This window comes from Gobio gobio, assembly GCF_949357685.1.
Source record: "Gobio gobio genome assembly, chromosome: 9".
NCBI lineage: Eukaryota > Metazoa > Chordata > Actinopteri > Cypriniformes > Gobionidae > Gobio > Gobio gobio.
Window position 1 is genome coordinate 46258510 of NC_137115.1, and position 23774 is coordinate 46282283.

General features: G+C 37.9%; 1 protein-coding gene across 1 annotated transcript in view; it reads left to right on the forward strand.

Annotated features, from left to right (window-relative positions):
- The first annotated feature begins 171 nt into the window (after positions 1–171).
- The window catches only part of mctp2a (multiple C2 domains, transmembrane 2a), a 67166-nt gene continuing 43563 nt past the window's right edge, over positions 172–23774 (forward strand). The window contains exons 1-8 of the mRNA XM_079824882.1: positions 172–302; positions 5143–5874; positions 12094–12153; positions 12260–12371; positions 22347–22489; positions 23255–23331; positions 23427–23538; positions 23623–23658. Coding sequence (XP_079681008.1) covers positions 5185–5874; positions 12094–12153; positions 12260–12371; positions 22347–22489; positions 23255–23331; positions 23427–23538; positions 23623–23658 — 1230 coding nt within the window. The 5' untranslated portion in view covers positions 172–302; positions 5143–5184. The remainder of the gene's footprint in view (positions 303–5142; positions 5875–12093; positions 12154–12259; positions 12372–22346; positions 22490–23254; positions 23332–23426; positions 23539–23622; positions 23659–23774) is intronic.

Below are 23774 nucleotides of genomic sequence, written 5' to 3' on the forward strand. Positions count from 1 at the left end.
ATACATACAAAGCTTAAAATGACAATGAACACTAAATTGAGAACAATTTGGTTGTTCATGGATATTTTAAGGTATCACGGAAGAATGTAAGCACGACGCTGCTATGCACACGAACTACCCGAAACTCCGGTAACTGCTGCCGAACTGGTCATAACCCCGCCCCGGAGAGACAAACCGGTTCAAGCAGAAAGGTCTCCCCGCGGACAGCACTATTGCCACTTACAGATGGATGTAAAAGGTTAATACTGTTGTCAGTCATGTCTTCTACAAGAAAACACGTCCAGTAATTTACCTGGAAAGAGGTAAGAGCTTAAGGCCTCTGCGCCTGTTCTAAAGTACTTTTTTCATGGTAACATAGTTTCTGTCAAAATACATCTGCTACAGATGTTGTTACTGGTGTAAAAACATAATAAATTATTGATCTACTGGTACACGTAGCCTATTGATCTACTTAAGTGTGCCAACCTGAATATTTAGCTATTTGCAGTAATGAGACAGTCTCAAACATCACTTTACAGCTGTAAGTTGTCGAATTGTCCTAATCATTTAAGCTGCCAATTACATCAACAAGAATGTACACACCTCTTGAACATTCATTTGTAGTATGGTGCAAATTCATATTTGTGATATTCTTATTTTTTAAATTGTTGCTGACAAAATACATTTATAGAAATACATGTTGTTGAAAGTCAGGTGCTTTGCTGTGGAGTTTATTTTGGAAATGTGTTCTTGACTGAAGTAGGGTGAATTCAGGGAGATTGGGACACTTTTTCCAAGTCATCTTAATGGCATCTTACTGTTGAAACTGAAACCCTTGTTATTTTGCTTGTTCACATTTTAAGGCAAAACTGATACACTGTAAAAATGATATGATCAAGAAGTCATGGCAACATGTTTTTTTTTTCCTGGTTACTTTATCTGATCAAAATTATTTAACTAAAAGTTAAACTCGATTTTAAAGACTAATATAGCTAAACAAATGAGTTTAAAATACTTTTACAGCCAATTTGACTATTCTTAAAAATGTAAACGTACTTTTTTCTACCTACAATTTAATTTAGACAAACAAATGCTTTTTATGCTCACCATGACTTACTGAGGTAAAAATCGAATTGCTGAATCTGCTGCTACTGAACTTATTTCAGTCAAAGGCTCTTACTATAAAATCTGGTGAGTCATAAGGACATGATGAAATAGGTTGCTTTTCAAACGTACTTTAATGAGAACATGAGATCATAATTTTCAAAAACTTTACATTATGTGTATAATATTGTCGTGATAACCTTCAGATGTGTGACCATCTCTTGAGAAACTTCACAGTTCCACCACAAAGACAGCCTCATGGTCTGCAAGTTGACATAACCAGCTCTTTTTCTGCATACTTTGCAGTTGACACGCGTGCCATTATGCTCTACATACCGGCTGTTTCGTGTCAAAGTGTGAACCGTTGACATTATCTGTGTTTTTGGCCGTTTCTCCTGAAAAGCATCACAGTGTCCAAACCTACTACTGGAAGGCTCATTGTCCTGCAAATTTTTAGCTCCAATCCTATTCAAAACAAACCTGAACCAGCTATTCTAGGTCTTCAGGATTACTCGAAACTTCCAGACAGGTGTGTTGGTGCCAAACTGCAGGACGTTGGGAGCCGACAGCGTACTGTTTGAATGCTCTTCAGACTTCAGAATGGATCTACTGTACTACAGAAATGTTCAATGCTAAGAAACAGAGCTGCTCAAGATATAAGGAATACAAAAAAAGGAAGCTAAAAATGAAGGTCTTCTCCTTCAGTCCAACATCATGTGATCATTTACAAACAGAAGTAGTTCACTATCTTTGCCGAAAAGTTAGCATCATGTACCCCAGCAAGGAACCAAAAATGCTGCTAACAGGAGTATGGGTAGCCTACCACCAGTGCCTAATAATAGTGTTAAAGCATTGTTCACCCAAACAAACATTTTCTCATCACTTACTCACCCTCAAAGTTGTTCCAAACCTGTATGAGTTTCTTTCTTCTGTTGAACACAAAAGAAGATATTTTGAAAGAATGTAGGAAATCAAAACAGCTGACGGTAGCCATTGACTTCCATACAGTACTGTGGAAGTCAATGGGTGCCATCAACTTTCTGGTTACCAACATTCTTTCAAAATATCTTCTTTTGTGTTCAACAGATGAAAGAAACTCGTACAGGTTTGGAAGTTGGAACAACTTTTTTTCTTGGGCACGTTTATAAAAGTTACTTAAATGTCCTAATTGAACTAAGGCCTAATCCTGGCTTAGTCTAAGCCCTGTCTGTGAAACGGGGCTATTATGTACTTTATATAGTTGTCACCGGTGGTTGCAGGAAGGCAGACGAAGATGAGGATTAAGTTCCAATACGATATATAAAGGGACACAAAATGATAAACAGACAGGCAGGGCAACACACTAAATGTAACGTAAACCGAACAGAGAATGAATGTGAGGGACCAATTTATAGCAAACACAAACGAGGATGATAAATGGAACACAGCGGACATAAATGAACTAACAATGAGGAGAGGAAAAACTGAACAAAGAAGCACATGATGAGAAAGAAGATAAACTAAAAGTCCATGATAAAGAAACTAACAGAACATAATGGTGACAATAGATGATTGTGAGTAAGCTGTAATGCAATAAACAATTAAGTGTAAGTAACATCCACATGGATGGCAGGATCCATGGTGTCCCAGCAGAACATTGCCTAAAGCATCACACTGCCTCTGCCGGTTTGCCTTCTTCCCATAGTGCATCCTGATGTCATGTGTTCCCCAGGTAAGCGACACACGCACCCGGCCATCCACATGATGTAAAAGAAAATGTGATTCATCAAACCAGGCCACCTTCTTCCGTTGCTCCGTGGTCCAGTTCTGCTCACATGCCCACTGTTGGTGCTTCCGGCGGTGGACAGGGGTCAGCATGGGCACCCTGACTGGTCTGTGGTTATCCATATGCAACAATCTGCGATGCCCTGTGTATTCTGACACCTTTCTATCAGAACCAGCATTAACTTCTTAAGCAATTTGAGCTACAGTAGCTTGTCTGTTTGATCGGACTACACTGGCCAGCCTTCGCTCCCCACATGTGAGCCAATGAGCCTTGGCCGCCCATGACCCTGTCGCTGGTTCACCACTGTTTCTTTCTTGGACCACTTTTGATCAATACTGACCACTGCAGACCGGGAACACTAGTAAGACACTGATTAGCTGGTTCAGGTGTGTTTATTTGGAGTTGGAGCTAAACTCTGCAGGACATTGGCCCTCCAGGACCAAGTTTGGAGACCCCTGCTTTAAAGGTTCAAATGTACAACTGATTTGTATACAATTACATATAATGCAGTTTTTATAATAATAATGTACTTATAATAACTTTTTAATAATAGCAATATGTAATAAAATAGTGTTATTTTAAACGATCATCTCTAGAGTTAATTTTTCTAGCTAATTTACAGCTAACAGAAAATTTGTAGAAACTACTAGGGATGCTCATATTGACCGTTTAACCGTTAACCCGAAAATAATTTTGACCAATTAATACTATCAGTTAAACAGTTTAAAAAGGTTTTTTTTGCTGCATGGTAAAGTAAAATATGCTGTATTTGTTAACTCACGGGTCGCGGCGACACGTGCAACCACACGTGTCTACACAGACGTATTTCGCGAAATGAAGCAATGGAAAAAAGTAGGGCTACTCTGTGGGACCATTTCGACTTGCAAAATAATATTGTACTACTGCTGTATTTTAATACCGCATAGCATATTATGCTAGGCGCCGCGGTATTAAAATACAGCAGTAGTACAAGCTCTAGACTGGTGGAAAGCAAATGAAAGGCGCTACCCAAGGCTGGCTGCTCTAGCGAGGCGTTAGCTGAAGCCTTGTTTAATGCTTTTCGTAGTGTGGTTTTGGTAAAGTTTACTAATGTAAACATTGTCACGTATGTTCGTCTCGTCGCTGTTTACTGATGGTTCATAGTCGCCCTCTGTCGTTTCAAAGAATAGCACAACGGCGAGCATGGCGAGTAAACACATCCCCAAACGGACAATGCGCGCGCGCAGTCATCGGAGGCTCGCGCTGCGGAGCCAGGCGAAAGGATCAACAAGGCTTGAGAGGATGTTTTCTGTCAACAGGCTGCACTCCAGACTAACCACACATAACTTAGACATGCTACTTTAAAAAAAATTAAAACCAGTCAAGCTGTGGATTGAGGTAGGCCTGCTATTTTTATTTGACGAAAAAAAAAAAAAACACTATACCGGTTCTTCAAAACTTCAAACGGATTCAGTCAATCTTAATTTGTTAATTATTTAAGTGAAAAATATTTAGTGTAGGCCTATTTATTTTATGGTTTTTATTTATATTTTATTCAGTTTTTCTCTGTTGTCAGAAACGCTGCAGGTGCGTGAACGTAATAATGTGTGAATCTAGGTTCTGTTGTTGATCTGTTCTGTATGCTGCGGTTTGCACGGTAAAATAAACCGTCTTTTTAACGAGTCACAGACACTCGTCAGTTGTATATTTATTTAATGCCAATTCAATATTATAATCTTATCAGTTAACGGTTAATAATCGGATAATGAGCGGCGGTTGTCGGTTGTCGGTTGGGAAAATTAACCGAAATGAGCATCCCCAGAAACTTCACTTCCATTCAGATGTTTGGGGTATTTATTTATTTTATATTATTTTTTACGTTTTTGAAAGAAGTCTCTTATTCTCACCAGTATTTATTTGATGAAAAATAGAGTAATAACAGTAAAATTGTGAAACATTATTACAATTTAATATAACTTTGCTGTTTTAATATATGGTCAAAAATGTCTTTTTTTCCTGTGTATGGATCAGAGAAACATTATTATTATCAATGTTGAAAACAGTTGTGCTGCTTAATATTGTCAACACTTTTTTTTTTCTAGTCATGATTTTTGAATAGATCGTTCAAAAGAACAGCATTTACTTTAATGTCACTTTTGATCAATTTAATGTTATCAATCTAATCTTAGTGACCACAAACATTTGAACTGTAGTGTAAGTTCTTTGATTGTTTAAACTGTTAATTTGTAACTTGATACTTTGGGTTTTTTTCTTTTAAACTGTCTAACACACATTTCTTGTCTTTTCCCTGACAGTTGTCTAATTTCAGCTGAAGTGTTGTCTCATCCACAAACACAATGGAACAAAAGAAGAAAGGCTGGCCCAATTTCCGTGAGAGAGCCAAGTTAAATCTGAAGTTTGGAAAGAAGAAGAAAAAGACCCCTCTGAAATACAGGAGGAGTATGTCAGTCCCAGACATCAGGTTTCATCCCCACGCCATGCAGGGTTTGCAGGACGATCCCAGGACACCAGGTCAAAACTCTGTCTTCTTTGGAAACCTGGAGGGTCCAGGTGACTTGGATGATACCGCAAGTGAAACCTCCAGTCTTGCATTATCTGAGCAGTTCAGTGTCGCTGACATGCCATACTCTTGCAGCCCAGCGCCATCAGAGAAATCAGTTCCTGCCGACTTTACAGTTCCAATGGACACTGATAAGCGGCCAAGAGCCACGACATGGTACATAGATGATGTAGATTCAGTGGCTGGACTTTTACCTCCACCTACAGAAAGACAGATGACACCTGTGCCTGCAGAGAGGAAATCGCCTGGTCAGAGACCAAAGAACCCCTCAGATAAAGTGGCTGCAGCCCTTAGTAGAGCTGGAAGACCGATGACTCCTGGTCGAGCTTCAGATGAAGTGTGGACATGGACCAACACAGAGTCAGTCAGCACTACACCTGAGGAGAAAGCCTGCATTTCTTCACCTACTGAGTATGAACTGTCTTCTCCAATGGAAATGTTCATTGCAGGGTCTGCTGAGGACATGGTAAGTCATCTCAGAGTTTTCTAATTAGTATCACTACATACATATATGCACTACTGTTCAACAATATTTTAAAATAATTTAAAATGATATAAAAAGATTTTATATTTCAAACAAACGCTGTTCTTTTAAACTTTGCATTCATCAAATAATCCTGAAAGAAATGTATCACGTTTTCCACAAAAATTGTTTTGAACATTGATGATAATAAAAAGAAATGTTTCTTAAAGAGCACCTATCATGGCATTTAAAATGTTCCAAATATTGTTTTAGAAGTCCCCAACAACAGTTTTGCATGCATGCAATGACAAAAAAGACTTTAGTTTTCTTATAATATGCATTTATTTTTACCTGTTTTGACAGCGATTCTCAAATGATTCCTTTAGTGATTCACTTTTCAAAACCCCGCCTTTACGTGACGCTAATCTGCGGTGATTGGTCTGATGACCCAGTCAGTTGTGATTGGTATAGTCTGTGCAGATATTTTTGGAAACGGAACGCCCATCAAAGTCTTATAGTGACAGTAATTTGTTAATGTGTCAGGAGTTATGAATATGAAAACCGCGTCTGTACCGTTTGATTGTAATATGAGCCTCAGCTGATCTCATTCATAAAAAAATTCCTCTATTCTCCTCACAAAGACTCGCGACAAATCAACATCCCTCAGGGCTTTTAGTTCAAAAGTGTGCAGATGAGGAGACATATTGGTAGATTCTCATATGTCTGTGTCAAATTTCTAAACAGAGGAGTATTTTTTATTCAATACTTCCTCAAAATGCGCAGATATAGCCTAATCATGAGCGATTGAGTCTCTTATGTGTTGTTTTCAATTCATACTGGCAGCCGGAGGGCGCTCTGCGCACATGTAGTCCATGTACAGACAGACGAAGAAGATACCATGTGCCATAATAGACGTCCATAATAAAAGCTTCCTGAGATCGCGAAACATACATTTGACGACTTATAAACACTCAATCGCGACGATGTATGGTTTGTCTTCAAGCCACTTAGTCTTCAAATGCTCATCCTTGGGCAGATGAAAAAAGTTTGCTTTTGAGTCGCACTTCAGAACACAGCGTCTCGTCGCCATGATGTTTTCTAGTTTTCACTGGCGTCTTGGAGCGCAATAAGTGGGTGTATCGTATTCAAATAACTTGACAAGTTGACGTCATCTAGTCAGAGAAAAAGCTTCGGTCTTCTAACGATTCTTAAAAATGACTCAGAGTCGACTCGTACTTTTGAAAGAAAATAACTATATATACGGTGCACTGTCATATTTCAAACTATGCAGGATGTTTTTGTTCACTTAGATCTATGTTACACACTACATGAAAGGTACATTTCAAAATTCCATGATAGGTGCTCTTTAAGCAAGCACCAAAAGAATATAGTATATTAGAATGATTTATGAAGGAAATTCTTCATTTAACACTGAAGACTGGAGTAATGATGCTGAAAATTCAGCTTTGCCATCACACAAATAAAATATAATTTATGGATAACATGTATTTTAAATTGTTATAATATTACTTTTTTTACTGTATAAAAATAGCTAATATTCAAGTGTTGTTGTTTGAATGAAATGGGGCCAGGTTATCATATGTGTTCTGTTCTGTTAATTTCTGTCCAGATCTGGAATATAACACATCTGTATGTTTAACTATTTATCAAATGAAGCCAATGATTATTATGATTATTATGATTTGTTATGATTCTAATATATTCAATATAAAAGATGCATTTGGATTTCGATCTTCAAAACCACTCTAATATGAACTTATTAGACCGATAGGTCCCACTTTATATTAGGTGGCCTTAACTACTATGTACTTACATAAAAAAATAAGTACAATGTACTTATTGTGTTCATATTGTATTGCAAAACACTTTTGCTGATATAAAGTTAGGAACAGGTGTGGTAGTATGAGTAAGTTTAAGGGTAGGGTTAGGTGTAAGGGAAGTGTCAACAGTGTAATCATAAATGTAACTGCAGAAATTAATTAATGTAATTACATAACATACATTTTTAAAGGGGTGATGAATTGAGAAATCAACTTTCCTTTGAGCCTTTGGTATATAAAAGTTCATCGTGATATAAGAATATCCTGTAAGTTTCAGAGCTGAAAACGTCCTTGTTAGTCAAAGAAAAGCTTTTATAGACACCAGGCCCAGAAAACGAGAGCTCTCTCAATATGTCGACCACTGATGTAATAGGATGCAGAAGCGCCGCCTCAAGCCCGCCCACCAACTCGTGGAGCTAAACGATGCCGGTTCCAGCTCACGTGCGTAAGACATTGCGTTTGTTCGCTTCATTTCACCGCGGAATCAATTGTAAACAAGATAAAGGGCGAGACTGGATTTGCAGACATATTGAGATTAAAACACAATGCTGTGCCTTCTATATTGCATCCGACAGGAACTGTGCAACACACTTATGTGAGTAAAACATGTTTAGTGTTAGTATGTTAGTATGTTAGTATTGCATTGTTACAGATCGTTTGATATCTATTGATTACATACCTTAGCACGCGGTCACAGGCTGGAGAAGGTGTTATTGGTTCATTCGTGATCAGACTCGGACTTGTAACGCCAGCTCGCAAAGCCCAAAGTCCCGGGGCTATGTGTTTTCAGACGGGCTATCACCGGCCTGCCGACGGACTGTAGTAGGGGTCGACCGTAGGGATGTGACGGTGAGGAAATTTTCCCACCGGTTAATTGATGTGTGACAACACCGGTAATACCGGTATCACCGGCGGAGGCTTTTAAATCACTAATTCTATCTAACCGAAAGTAACATGCACACGACCGCTCTGAACTGAAAACGCGCCAGTGTTGCGTATTCACACACCGTGAATGACAGCTCGTCTGTAAATGCGTGCTCTGTGAGGCCATGGGTGCGTCTCAATCAGTTCCCTAGTTCAGAATCAGTAGTCAGGGCACTGATCAAGCATTGATCAGTCTATGATTGAGATGCACGCCATGAATGCACACTGTTAGTTCGCCCGTAAAGCCTCGTTTATACTCGACGCGCCCGCACGAGCGCGAGGGTGCGCGCGGCAAAAATAAATGCGCGCAAAAGGCGAAAGTAAACAATGCGCGCTCTGTGCGGCCGTGCACATTTTACTTTCGGTTTTTAATTAGCGCCAAATCGGCTGCGGGTTGCTTGAATTGTGGGTTCATTAGCCTATTATTTTTAATGAAAAACAACAACAAAACAAATGACAAACTCCCTTAAATAGGCGCTTTTACGTTTCGCTTTGAAACCAAATCTTCCGTGATCATCTCAGTCAGCTCCTCACTCTTAAATCTGATGAATGACTCCTGCCGCCTCCGAGACTCACGATCGGATCCTGCTTTATTAAGCAGATACGTTCAGTTTTTATTTGTATTGTCTGTTCTCTAACTGAACTAAATTATTTTATTACTATAAAAAAAAAATCAAAAAGACGGTGGCCGGTGCCACGGTGGGCAAGTGATGTAACCGGTGTTGAGTCTGGACACCGGTAACACCGGCAACACCGACTATCGTAGCAAGCCTAGTCGACCGATATGTGTTTTTTAAGGACCGATACCGGTACCGATTATTACAGATCAAGTAGACCGATAACCGATATTTTGAACCTATATATGTGTCATGTTTACACTATAGTGAAAATTGATGTCAAAATTAAGATTAAAAAGGCCTCTGACAAAGACTCCCTTTAAACTCTTTTACCTTTAATTGGAAGAACTGTTAATATTAACATAATTATTTTCTATAATTCTACATAGCCTAAAAAAGGTGACTTTTGCACATCAATGGATTAAATTGAAAAACCACACACACACACACACACACACACACACACACACACACACACACACACACACACACACACACACACACACACACACACACACACACACACACACACACACACACACACACACACACACACACACACACACACACACACACATATATATATACACATACACACATATATATATATATATAATATATGCATGTATGTATGTGTGTGTGTCATTTAATAATGATGTTGTAATATGCTATATTTAGCATTTTATTTGCTTTATTTATAACCCAAATCGCATGAAAATCACACAACCCATAGTCTAATTGTGTGTTTATTGATTCTCTTTATTTTTTATGTGTAGAAACTTCTGTTTGACTGTTTATCACAAAACCAGGATGTGTACAGGACAGCCAGAAACATGCCATGTGAGATGATTGACAGCTATTCAGAATGAGAGAGCGCGGAGATCACTGACGCAAATCATCTAAACGCTCTTAGCTCATCAGATCGCATAATTCATTGAGAAATGGTACAAATGGTATTCTGTATTATGAAATATTTTGCAATCACGTGAGAACAAAGCAAAATTTCTCCAAATATGCAACATTTTTGAGTACAAGCCCTAATGGACGCTGTTCAGTGAAGCTATGTGAACACAAATAACCCGCAGCGGCAGCAGACGTGAGTGAATTAATTCGTGTTGATAATCTATTCACAATACAACGTTAAGATGGCCGAATGGCGAGCAGCTAAAATAGGTTTTAGTTACACTAGCACCGATGTGAGGCTATTTTCAACTCTCATGCTGTTGTTCCAAGTAGCTAAACTCCGTTAAAGCTATAACTGCAATGAGGGACATTGACTGGGAATTCACAGTATAACTGGAAACGGGGTTGCTTGCCATTAAATAGATTATATTGAGGTGTTTTGCAACTTCAGTGTAGTGATCTCCGTGCATATGGAATTCTGGCCGTTTGTTGTGGTAACGGAGAGGCGCGATGGTATTGTTAACGGAGTCCCAGTTATCATCAAGAGAGACTAACGTTACGTGGAAACAGCAATCTCTTCAAAAGGTATTTGAAGTATCTGATTGAAGATGGAGACGATCGTTAACTCATGTATCACTACAAGTTGATAGTGAAATAACATTCCTTTCTTGCGTGTGTGTGTGTGTGTGTGTGTGTGTGTGTGTGTGTATGGTTCACGGTTATATTCACTGACGATCGGGCGAAATGATACAGAAATAACATTCCAATCAATCGCGGGTGGATGAGAGATAAATCATTGTGTTTGTTTGATAAAGATATTTTCAAGCCCAGTGAACGTTTTTCCAGACGCGTTTAAAACAATTCCTCACGTGTACTGACAGGGGAGCTGAAGCTCATTAAATATGCAAATCTTATCCAATCCTAGCCGTGGGCGTTTATTTCCAAGTCTTCAGTGCGGTAGCCCATCAAAACCGACTATTTTTCAGAGAGCCTCAAAACCAAGGCAGAAAATTGCCTATTACTTATTCATTATGATAATTCTGAATGTAAAAACCATGCAAACGTCATAAGTTGACCTCAGACAACATATTTAAAAAAAAAAAATCATTTCATGACACCTTTAAAATGTAAGTACAATGTAAAAAAAAGTATGTACACATTAAGTGCATTGTGTCAAAATCAAATGATACATTTAAATGTAAGTACATAGTAAAGGCCACCTAATATAAAGTGGGTCCAACCAATATATTTTGAAGGTTTTTTTCGATATTTATCGTATCGAGCAGAGTGGCCGAGGGCTGATATTATACTGAGAATATGGTCAGTTGTATACTGCATATACTTAAAAAATGTAAAAGAAAATATAAACATTAACGGACATTAGCAGAAATAAAAAAATGAAAACATTAACAGAATAATTTTAAAGAAAATATCAGGTTTTTATAGACACGTTGGCCAATGCCTTTAAAATAAAAATATTATATTATAAATATTACATTAAATATTAAAATACAACAAATAATAAAATAGACAATTAATCAATCTGCCATGCTGATCACTAGAAATTTCCATCAATAGAAATTACAACAAATTAAAAAAATAAGTAAGTTAGTAGGTAAGTAAATAACTAAATAAATCAAGCAAAGCTGGATGATTGGTACTTTCAAAAAATGCTCAAATGAATTCATAATTCAAGAATACAACTCAAAATAAATAATTAATACTTCTTCACTTAACACTTGGACTATGCAGTATATAATTTAGGACTTTAAATATTCTGATATTAGACATTAAAAAAGCATGAATCCTCAATTTACCATATTACTGTATTGATTGATAGATGACAATTACTCATAACCATTCTGCCCTGAATTTGAGTGTAGCAGAGGCAAAGTAATGTAGAAATTTCTAATTTTACATCTTAATCTCTCCCTCAGGACATTCCCAATGAAACTAGTGACTTTGATGCGTTTTCCTTGACAGAACAAGAGCGAAATGTAAGTATTTTAAATGAAAAAAGTGTTGTCTAAAGAAAGACAGAATAATAAAGCTTAATATTAATAATAATCCAGCCTTGACTGTGTTTTACACACTACTTTTCAGATCTCAGAAGGGTTAAATGAAAGTCAAAGTGCTCTAACACAGCAGAAAGTCCAGCACCTCCTCACCATCAACCTAAAGGAAGGCAGAAACCTGGTTGTCAGAGACCGCACAGGTATTTATTGAACTCTTAAACAATGACTAACACAGATAATTAAACTAGGATGACACTGGGTGGTGTGGTTTACTCATAGGAAATGAATGAATGAGGAATGTTATTAGTTGGCCTGGTCTGATTTAACACACTATGCATCATTTAAAAATCCTGATCTTCTTATTGATAATTTTGACCCTGTTACTTTGGCCTAGATGCTTATAAGCCACACCCCCATGTGAATGTTTCATGCACTCTGAGGAGTTTTCCCCTCTTGATGTTGACAACTTCCATTTCCTTTTCCATTTCCATTTTCTTTCTATTCAACTGGCTTCTAAAAAGGAAAGGTTTCTTTTACATGCTACAGGAAGTTTCTGATGGTTTGTCTAGTCTTGTATCATTATCCTCTCTTGGATCTGAGAGTAGGGGTGCATCACCCTCAAAGATGACTTGTGATTAGCGTTTGCCTTTCGTGACGTACTCTTGTTACTCTGAGTTCTTGATGTTCTGAAGTCCTCAAAGTTGTGTTGACCTTGTATTAGCGTAGGCCACTTAAGGATTAGTGTGGGATGTTCTTGTGGGTCTGCCTGGATTTGGAAAATTGCATAATAGCCAGTGTACCCCAGAGGATTTTTGAGACTATGGTGGGTGGACCAGACCTCGGTCCCTCTAGGGGGGAACTTTTGTACATTTTAAAGTTAAATTAATCAATCTGGTGCACTTTGAGAGTTTAAAATTAAGAGCTCCAACCCATGTTCAGTGTGCAAATTGAGTAAAGAAAAAAATCGGTGAACTGACTTGCACCGGTCCTGAACCAAAGCCAAAGCAATGGCACAAAACAACATTAGAGACCTTTTATGTTATTATGAGAAATGTAAAAATATTTTCGGTTCATTATGAAACTGTGACGGCACAAATTAGACCATGGTGGGCGATATAACCTCAGGCAAAATCTTAAATCACGATATGACTAATTATATTTAATGATAATGATAAATATCTCAATATAGTTATTTTTGCTTTAAATAGAGTTTTTATGATATAAATATTTGATGCCATTGTAATTCTAATACTAGACTATAAAACCTCTCAAGCTTATTATACGGCAGCAAATTTCCTTGATTATACGCATGAATGAGGGTATAGTTCCGAGCCATATCGGCCTAGAAAATCGCAACTTTTCCGTCGGTCTTAGTACACGATGTAACTACAGAAGAGTAGAAAAATATCGAAACTCATTGGTCATTTTTGAGTGAGATGCTAACGGTCTAATCAAATTCAATGATCTATGCTAAGCTATGCTAAAAGTGCTACCGCCAGACCCGGAGATCGGCTGAATGGATTCGAAAACGGTAAAACTCAACTATTTTCAAAAAAATCCTTCTTCTTTTAATTGATGAGAATAAGAGACTTCTTTCAAAAACGTAAACAATCTTACAGACTCCAAACTTTTGAATGGTAGTATGTACATATAATCTGTTGCATAGGCTATGCATTTATTACATTTTTATAATTATTAAATTGAACTTGTTGCTGATCTGGGAAACCTTGGGTGGCTTGTAGAGCTGTCAGCACTGTCAGCTGCTACCATAGAAAAACGAGTTGTCATGATTTCAAACTTGACAGAACAGATTCTTCTGTCCATGAGTGACAGTATGCTGGGGATCTTGCATGTCTAAATTCTTAGTTGTTTATCAGAAATGTTCCTTATTCTAATGCAGTGGCGGGCCGTGCATTTCACACCTAGGCCTTCAGTGGTATCCTACCTGAATTAATTCACCCTTTAATAAAATCATCATGAAGCCACGGCTATGGAAACCATTAATATTATACAGAAACGCAGTATAACAGGGCGTTACGTCCCTCATGGAGCGAGAATGAATGATTAAATCATTTAAGAATTATTAACGCAGGAAACCCAATTGACACAATTCAACCTTTCACTGCAGCCACAGCTGCGTCACATACATCATATCTAACAGAAGCATCGATCCACTCCGGGTTTTCCGTGCATTTTTGTAGTAGGCTACCTTTTGAGTTCTCCGGCCACGGAAAGCAAATTGTTTGTTTTTTTATGTCTAAATTTTACACGAAAGAAAACGCAACAGCATAAATGGTTCTTGAAAAATCTTACCAACAGTGACTAATTTATTTCAGGTAAGGTTCTAAGATAATACAAAGTGTTTTAATTTAAACTATCTCAAAACTATATTTTAATAGTATGAAAATGTTGTAAATAATATATTAATAACGAAAATAATAATAATAAAAAAAATCAATCATAAATTTACAAGAAAAAAATCAATCACATTCATCACGGAATTTAGCCAGCCCAGGGTTGACTGTAGGCTATAAAAATGTAAATAAAAGTGCACTATAGCTTAACTTACTCACCAAAATAGGCTATGATTATTTGTACACAAAACAGGCCAATGTGTGATCAATCAAATCAATGGTATACTTTACAGTCCGTTCGTTTTTAGCTGTGACAGATCGAATAGCGTTCCGTGACTGTGCGTTAAGGTGGTGAAGGCAGTATGCAGGAATTTTGAAAATGGCTTTGTAAGTATGTTAATTAATACAATAATTTCTTCTCCTCTGTCAGCCATTGAGGTTTGAAAAAACGTTATTAAAACTACAGATGTTTTATCTTGTGTTTTTTGCTGGTTATTCTGACTAGGCATCCAATCAAAGGACGTGAAAATGCAGACGATATTGTACGCCAGCTAGATGGCCCCGCTGACGCCAACTCGAAATCTGATTGGCTGATTAAATCGGAGTGATTATCTGATTGGTTAAAGCACAAAGTTTCATTGCAATTCATTTTAAGCTAGCGGCGCCGGCAATATTGATTCTGAAGGCCTCAAGGCAGATTTCTTTGACTTGGCAACAAATGATGCCTGAAATATGATTGGATAAAAGCTCTAACATAAACAAACACTACGGGAAGCAGCACAACCAAGAGAAAAGCTATGAAGTTAAGAAAATAGACTATAGGGAATAATTTAACACACATTTATGGAAAAAATATATTAAAATTTAAGTCTCACTCACAAAAAGTATTCTCGTCGCTTCATAAAATTAAGGTTGAACCACTCTGGAGTCATATGGACGATTTTAACGACGTCTTTACTACCTTTCTGGACCTTGAAAGTGTTAATTAAATAGCTGTCTATGGAGGGGTCAGAGAGCTCTCAGATTTCATCAAAAATATCTTCATTTGGGTTCCAAAGATGAACGAAGGTCTTGCGGGTTTGGAACGACATGAGGGTGAGGAATTAATGACAGATTTTAGATTTTTTGGTGAACTAACCCTTTAAAGGGTAACTAAACCCTTGCTCAGAGCTTAACTCCACCCACTGGCAATTTTTAAAAAATGCTGGAAAAGTGGGCAGAGCCCAGCGGAGACAGAGGAGACGAACCGAGGGCGGGGGTAAGCGGAGGGTGTGCACCTGAGACCCGCAGTGACGGATTGATTGACAGCTGTCTGACTCGCGAGTCGCAAAGATGGAGAATGACTGGAGTGACGCCAGCTTTGCAACAGAGTGGTCATTCTCCTACCTTCACCTAAAAGCCTCTTATAAACAGATTTCCTCAAATAAGTTAGACTATAGAATATACGCCAGCATGTTACGGTATTGATGTCCGTTACCGTGGCAACCACTTGCGTGTCAGGGTTTGAAAGCGCGTCTCGTGTATGAAACTTATCTGTACACATGACGGGCGGCAATAATATCGCTAGAAAATCCTGACGTGTACTGACAACTGCATTATTTAACCGCATTTTCTTCATTACAATGTTAAAGCAAGTGTCAAGTCAGTTTCATTCATAATGTTTCTACTTCATGTAACATGACATTTCATACTGGAGTGAAGCCGTTCTCATCATGTGATTGGGGGAAAGATTTCTGAGGGCGATGTGGGCTCGTGCTAGGGGCGCGGATAGTGAGCCGTTGGAAGTACCATCCTACGTCACGATGTACCACAACGTCCAATAGGAAAACTCAGCTGCAGTAGCCACCATTCAACCTTAAGAGGGCAGCACTTTGGCGGTTTTACACCATATTTTATAGAATTAAAACACTTTTTACTCAAATGTCAAAACATTTACTCGAATCAATGAACAGCATTAATAAAGCCCCAGTATTACAGATCATTAACTAAAAAAAGTAGGTTTAGGGTTTAGTTACCCTTTAAGGGGAGCTGAGCTTTATGTGGATTTCTGCAGGTTAGATGGTTATCAGCACTTCCCAGCACAATAATGAAAGGTGTAAATCCTGTTTTGTGATGTTGTCTTGCTTTAATATCATTATGCGAGACACAGCTTCAGGTTCAGCATTCAGTGAACTCTAACCAGGAAAGTTCTGGAATCTTATGAATGAGAAAATCTTCAGATTGTGAAGATTGTTCAAATTTTAGGTTCTAAGTCAAATCATTTACTGCGAGTAGCACAGTTTTCTTTTTTTTTGTCATGTTCTTTTTTATCATCATTCATCTCAAATTTAAAAGTTGACTCAGAGAGCTGTAAAACTTTCTAATTTAATATAAAATAAAAACATTGTAGTTGAGTAATATTTTTCATGTAATGCATTATGTAATTAAATCAAATGAAATGTGACTATCCCACACATCCTTTGTTTGTGGCCGTAATGAGTGTACGGCAGCAGGGAGGACTGAGCTTGTTAAAGATGGAATGTTGAGCCAGCTTATCTAGTCGTTCCAAAACTGCAGAATGCGGTCGGACCGGAATGTCTTTCCGTCACTTTTGTCTGGCTACTCTTACCATGTTACCTTTAAGAAAACAAAAACCTATTTTGGGAAGTTGTCATTTACTGACTTCCATTCAAATGTTGTACCTTGATGATAGCATGGGCAGAAGTCACGTCAGTTTTATCAGGCTTTATCAGACTGGTGCTGGAAATAGACAAATGAGCTGGCCTTGCTTTTTTCCCTACTACGGCGCAGATGCAAATAGAGTCATGTTGAGGTGTTGTTTCCTAGAGGCTGTACACGGTCCCTGGTGTCATAATGTAAAACGTGTTTTCTTTTATCTCTTAACTATTTGTTTATGTGAGAGAACTATAGATATAGAGAGAAAAGCGGTTTAGACTATTAAAGTTTACAGGCATCCTACAGGCATATGATTGTACTAAATTTCCATTTGATACCCAGAGCGGTTCTTCAGACACAATGCCAGTGTATCTGGCAGGCCTGAGCAAGCTGATTGGGCAGCTTATTCTCATGTTCAAAGTCACAGGTGTATGCCCAGAGGCTATTAATTACCATCTCTACCTCATTATTTTTCATAATTAGAATATATTCTAGCGATATTCCTCTGTGCCAGCGGAATCTAATGAAATGGTCATGCACACTATAGACTGAGTGAAGTTATTGGTGGCAAAAGCGTGCCAGATATCCTGTTTAGAATTCGGCCATGCACTTTCTCAAATCCTTTGTGTTGAAGTTTGTAACTTCCTTTATGTACGGTAAAATCTGTGAAATCGTATGCATAAATGCATGAGTTATGAAATGGGGTACATTGCCACCTGCAGGAGAAAACAAACAAACAAACATAAATAAATTGTAATTTAATTGTCAATAGGAAACCTTATATTACATCATATCATGTCCATATGAATTGAGTAAATGCTATTGTAATTATTTTATTAATATATGATGTGTGCATTATGAACACTGGAATGTCAAGTTGAATGTCTTTTGAATCACACATTGCTGTTGTGACCAAATCTGATTTGTAACCTTATAAGGTCCTTTATCCACATTATCTGCTTGATGGAGAAAATAATGGCTAACTAACAAACGTGAACACAATGAGAAAATTAAATTTATGAAATTTATAAACACTTTTGTATTATTATTTCAAATCCAAGCTCATCTCTATGTACACATAGAAGTGCCAGTGACTTTAGTAAAGACAATGTATCCGGATATATTCTGCAGGTTGCTAACTAAAGAAATGTTTTCCTGTCCAAATCACTGGCAAACATCTTAAAGGGGCACTTCAGCGCTGGGAAGATGAATGTGTAATTAAACTGGGTCATTTATGTAGTAGAAATGTGAAAATATTTTTGAATTTGCTGCCTTCTAGACCGAGAAAAGACAGAACATTTATTTTTGTCTCATGTGGACAACAACTCCCAGAATGCACTTGCTTCGCTGCCCTACTAGGCCAATCCCAAAGCCACGGCTACTGGTTACATCTCTTGCCCACCGAGGCACCACTCCCACCGTCGCTTTGATATTCATAGTAATAAAATATTTTCGTTCAGTTAGAGAATAGACAATACAATTAAAAACTGAACGTGTCTTTTCAATAAAGTGTGAGTGAGCCGAACGAAAGTCACGACACAAACGCAGCAGGAGTCAGATTTCATTCATCAAGAGTAGGGATGGCTGACACAAAACTGACGTTTCGAAGCTTTGTTGAGATCCCGAAGCGCAGATGTTTCGAAACACTGCTCCGAACTGTGATTCGAAACACCCATGTCACGTGACTACGGCTAAATGAAGCTTCGAAGTGTTTCATCAGGTGGCGCCGGTCGAAACGGCGTCTGGTTGAAACAAACCGTCACACATCCCACAGTTTAAAAGTGAAGTTAATCCATCTTCACCTCGTGGGTTTTTGTGAGAGGAGAGAGATTTTGTGATAGCAGTGATTTTCCCTGTGCATGCCAACAACAAGTGTCCCTTGTGAGAGGATTTTTTCAAAGGCTGGAGAAATTCTATGTAAAAAAAGAAGTCTGCTACGTCCTTCAACAGCAGAGCAAATAATATTTTTTATTAAAAAGGTTATGTAAGAAATGTGACACATTTTGGCTTTATTTATTTTATTAATGTTCATTTTTCATGACCAAAAAAACCCCCTATAGTTATTCACAATGAGGAGGATTCAGGTTACAAAACCAAGTTCATGTAGTTGTCAGACAGTTTTTAACATGGATTATTGTCAAGGTTATTTCAGATCAACACATGCAAGTGACCACTAGGTGTCGCTGTAGAGACGGGTATCGGATTGATTCGAAGCTTCGAAACAATATGGCACATTTGCTTCAACTGTTTCAGTGCTTCACAGAGCCTCTGTCTCCCATCACTAGAGAAGAGCTGAGCAGAGCTGAGGTAAGCACGGCAGTCATTCACAGCGCGTGTCCAGACTGGCGTGTTATCAGATCATGCCTATGGAACTTTAACTTTCATAGGAATTCATTGAAAAGTTGAAACACTCAGTTTGCTCCGTACCGTTCCGTTATTAATGCCCAGCGGCCTTGCGCTTTTACATTCTGTGAGTGAGATCCCTCCCCTATGGGTGGGTTGAAAACATGCGGAACTAGCTCCTTCTACTGGCTGTAGTCTGTAGCCTCTGGCCAAAAAATCCTCTGATGACGCAAATATCTAATATAAGGATTTTTTCCAGAAATAAAATGCATAATTCTCTCGTCTCAGGGGGACATGAGGGGGGAAAGTACGATAATTTGAATATACTACCGGGTTTCTACTGATATAAAACGTAATGCTAATCGCTGAAGTTACCCTTTAATCTTAGTCCTTGCAGAGATGTGAAGATGTGTTCTCAACAGTTTGGCCATATATTATTTGTGAGTCAAAGGGAAAGCTTTTTTCCTGAGATAACTGTTCAGAGCTGGTATAATTATTTTTATTATATTTCAATTATATTTTTTAACTAGTATGTATATAAGTATATAAATATGTAAAATAATATATAAACCGATCAGGCATAACATTATTACCACTGAAAAGTGAAGTGAATAACACTGATTATCTCTTCATCACGACACCTGTTAGTGGGTGGGATATATTAGGCAGCAAGTGAACATTTTGTCCTCAAAGTTGATGTGTTAGAAGCAGGAAATATGGGCAAGTTTAAGGACTTGAGTGAGTTTGACAAGCTCCAAATTGTGATGGCTAGACGACTGGGTCAGAGCATCTCCAAAACTGCAGCTCTTGTGGGGTGTTCCCGGTCTGCAGTGGTCAGTATCGATCAAAAGTGGTCCAAGGAAGGAACAGTGGTGAACCGGCGACAGGGTCATGGGTGGCCAAGGCTCATTGATGCCCGTGGGGAGCGAAGGCTGGTCCGTGTGGTCCGATCAAACAGACGAGCTACTGTAGCTCAAATTGCTCAAGAAGTTAATTCTGGTTCTGATAGAAAGGTGTCAGAATACACAGTGCATCGCAGTTTTGGCAAGAATATTAGGAATTGATGGAGAAGTTATTGCCTACTTAAGATGAATCGCTTTATTGTATTTGTTAGTTTCTTTGGGGAAAAAATGACTGGTAAATGAGTAAATGTGAAAATTTTGACTTTTTTGCAAAATTGTGCCCTCGTGTGGTAGTCTTTGAGTATGACACACCATCTCATGTCTATAATACAGTATGATAGAGCATTATTAGAAATGAATGAAGCATGTGCAAAGTCTTTGGTAACACTTTCAATGGTCCACTTTAGACATTCTACTAAGTAGAAGTAACTTTGCTACTATGTCGACTAACAGTCATTAGAGTATGAGTAGACTGTCTGCTTAATATCTGATAACACTTCCAAATTACATTTTGCTGACTATCAGTAACTTTGCAAGAACATGTCCACTTATTCTACTAACCCGAACCCTAACCTAAAAGTCTACTAACAATATGCTAATACTCTGTTGATGTATAGTTCATAAAATAGACCATCAAAAGAAAGTGTAACAAAGTCTTCTTCTTTATATTTGAAATATTTTCACTTTCAGATTCATAATCTTGTTTGTCCTATTCTGAAACTTTTTGATTATGAGACATTTTGGCGTAGCCGTAGATGGACACAAAATCCTTTATAGTGCTTTGACTGTAATATTTGACATAAAAAATCGACACAATAAAAAAAGAACTAATAGGCTACGTTTGACCCCTTTTTCCATCCCATACTTTATTGATAAGATTCAGATGTTCTCTGAAAAAAGTCTCTATCGGTCTGCAGTCATTTGCATTTCTAGTTGAGTCCTCACTTGGTCTGACATGACAGCGTTCCCCCTCTCGTGCCTTCTCCATCACCTATATTTGCCTAACAATTAACGCCCAGCTCGCTCCCCGACTGACACTACATCGGAAAAGTCCCCTCCCCGTCCTCCATTTTCCTTCTGTTAATTTCCGCCGTCACTGTTTTCAGTCACGCCGGAGCTCTTCCCCTGGCTGCTTGAGCCCCCTTCCTCCTGTCAAGCTGCCTGGAGGTTTCCTTGTCAGCGGCTGGCAGGGAGGAGCTGCCTCCTGGAGATGTTCATTTGGAGAAGCGAGCTGACAGGCCTGACAGCCCGTCCCCACAGGGCTTTTGTCATGTGATTCCAGGCTCCCCGCAGGTTCTCTCAAGCACTCCTTTATCCATCCATACAAATGAAGCGATGGACTCTTTTTCTCTCATATTTTTTTTCTTCTTCTTACTAGCCAATCTGCATACCACAGCATAGACAAAGACAGACCGCTCGCCCTCCCCTCTCGCAGACAGACTCAAGGCAGACTTTCTTAACAGGCTTTGGAGATTAACACTGCTTGCTCCCGGTTTCTGGGGTTTTAATACACCGGCATTAAATTAACAGATTCACGCTGGCTATAATTTTTACTCTTTCACAATCAGCCAGCTCCCATCACTCTGAAAGAGACAAAATGTCCGCCTCCCTATGCTAAGAACGTTCGCCTAAATAATGAGTTTTATTCAGTGTCTGGAAGACTGTATCCGTGTGCTTGTACAGTGTGATGATATGAAATGCTGTGCCACCATGTTTTGTCGTCACTTGAATGAATGTACCAACAAAGCTCAATTATCCGAATTTGTGGCTTGCGTATGATTGATTACCACAAAATATAATATTGAAAAATCATTTTGCAAACATTATGCAACAATTACTATCGATTCAGATGAACATGTATTGAACCCTGCAGAGTCCTGCTTATGTTAGTAACACACTGATAACTGTTTGTTTTCTACAGGTACAAGTGACCCATTCATCAAATTCAAATTAGATGGCAAAAACATCTACAAAAGCAAAGTTGTGAGCAAGAACCTGAATCCCACCTGGAATGAATCCTTTTCCTTCCCCATCAGAGACCTCGATCAGACTGTTTTTCTCAAGGTTTGGGATGTATTAACATCATTACATAATACAAATAATTGCTTAATTATGAACTTTAATATCTGTATTATTCATTCTAATTTAAATAATTAAAAAAATCACAAAGTATGAAGGAAAGAATGTGTACAATACAGTGGCAAGCAACTACAAATAAAATAAAATTCAATAGAGACAATGTGATTATGTGATAACCATATCTTATTATATTATTTAAAATGTTACAGAATTAGTTACATCTTGAGATTCCTCAGTTCATGCAAAGTATTAATTCAGAATAATGTTGGAATAATATGAAAATATAAACAAATATCCAAAACAACCTTAATTATGAACTTTGATATCTCGATCATTCATTCTAATTTTAGTAATACAAAAATGTCACAAAGTATGAAAAAAATAATGTGTACAATTTTTGTGTACAATGTGTTTTTATAAGGTTACAGAATTAGTTATATCTTGACGTTTACTCTATTTGGGAAAAATATTAATTCAGAATAATGTTGGATAATATGAAAATATAAAAACAAATATCCAAAACACCTAATATGGAAGAATGTATTAATGCCATGCAAAAACTTTTTGGAGTGTAAAAAAATAAAACATTTTTGAAACCAAATAAAATAATTTATATTTTTTTGTTTAGGGGTGTTTTTTATAAATTTGTTTTAGTTTTATATAGTTTGATTGTATAAAACATGTGGTAACACTATTTATACTTTTATAACACTAATAGTCATCATAATCTCACAATTATGATTGATGCAGGTATATGATCGTGACCTAAGATCCAATGACTTCATGGGATCAAGCAGCTTTCCTCTCTGTAAACTGGAATTGGACAAGTGAGGAAAACATAACTTTCATGAAATGAATTACATCAAAGAATTTCTCCTCAGAAATAGATAAACACATAGGCTTGTGAACGTTCTGTCTGCAGAACAATTCCGATGGCTTTATCTTTGGAGGACCCAAACAGTGTGGAAAGCGACATGGGAGTGATCATTATAGAGGCCTGCCTGTCCACCCGAGAGGAACCTGCCAAACGAAATGTATGACACCTGAAAATAGTCTCATTTTAGTGGAAAGAGTCAAGAGGCTTTCTAACAAAATGTTCATTTGTCACTTTTTTTCAGAAGTGGCTACTAAGAAGAAAGGGAAGCTTCAATAAGGTATGTCATGATACATTCTGACCATATTACTTCTGTCCAGCTGCCAACAAAAAAGAGAAGCACCCGCAAAGTATTCATTACCAGGCCGAAATACACAGTGCATTTAAACAAATAAA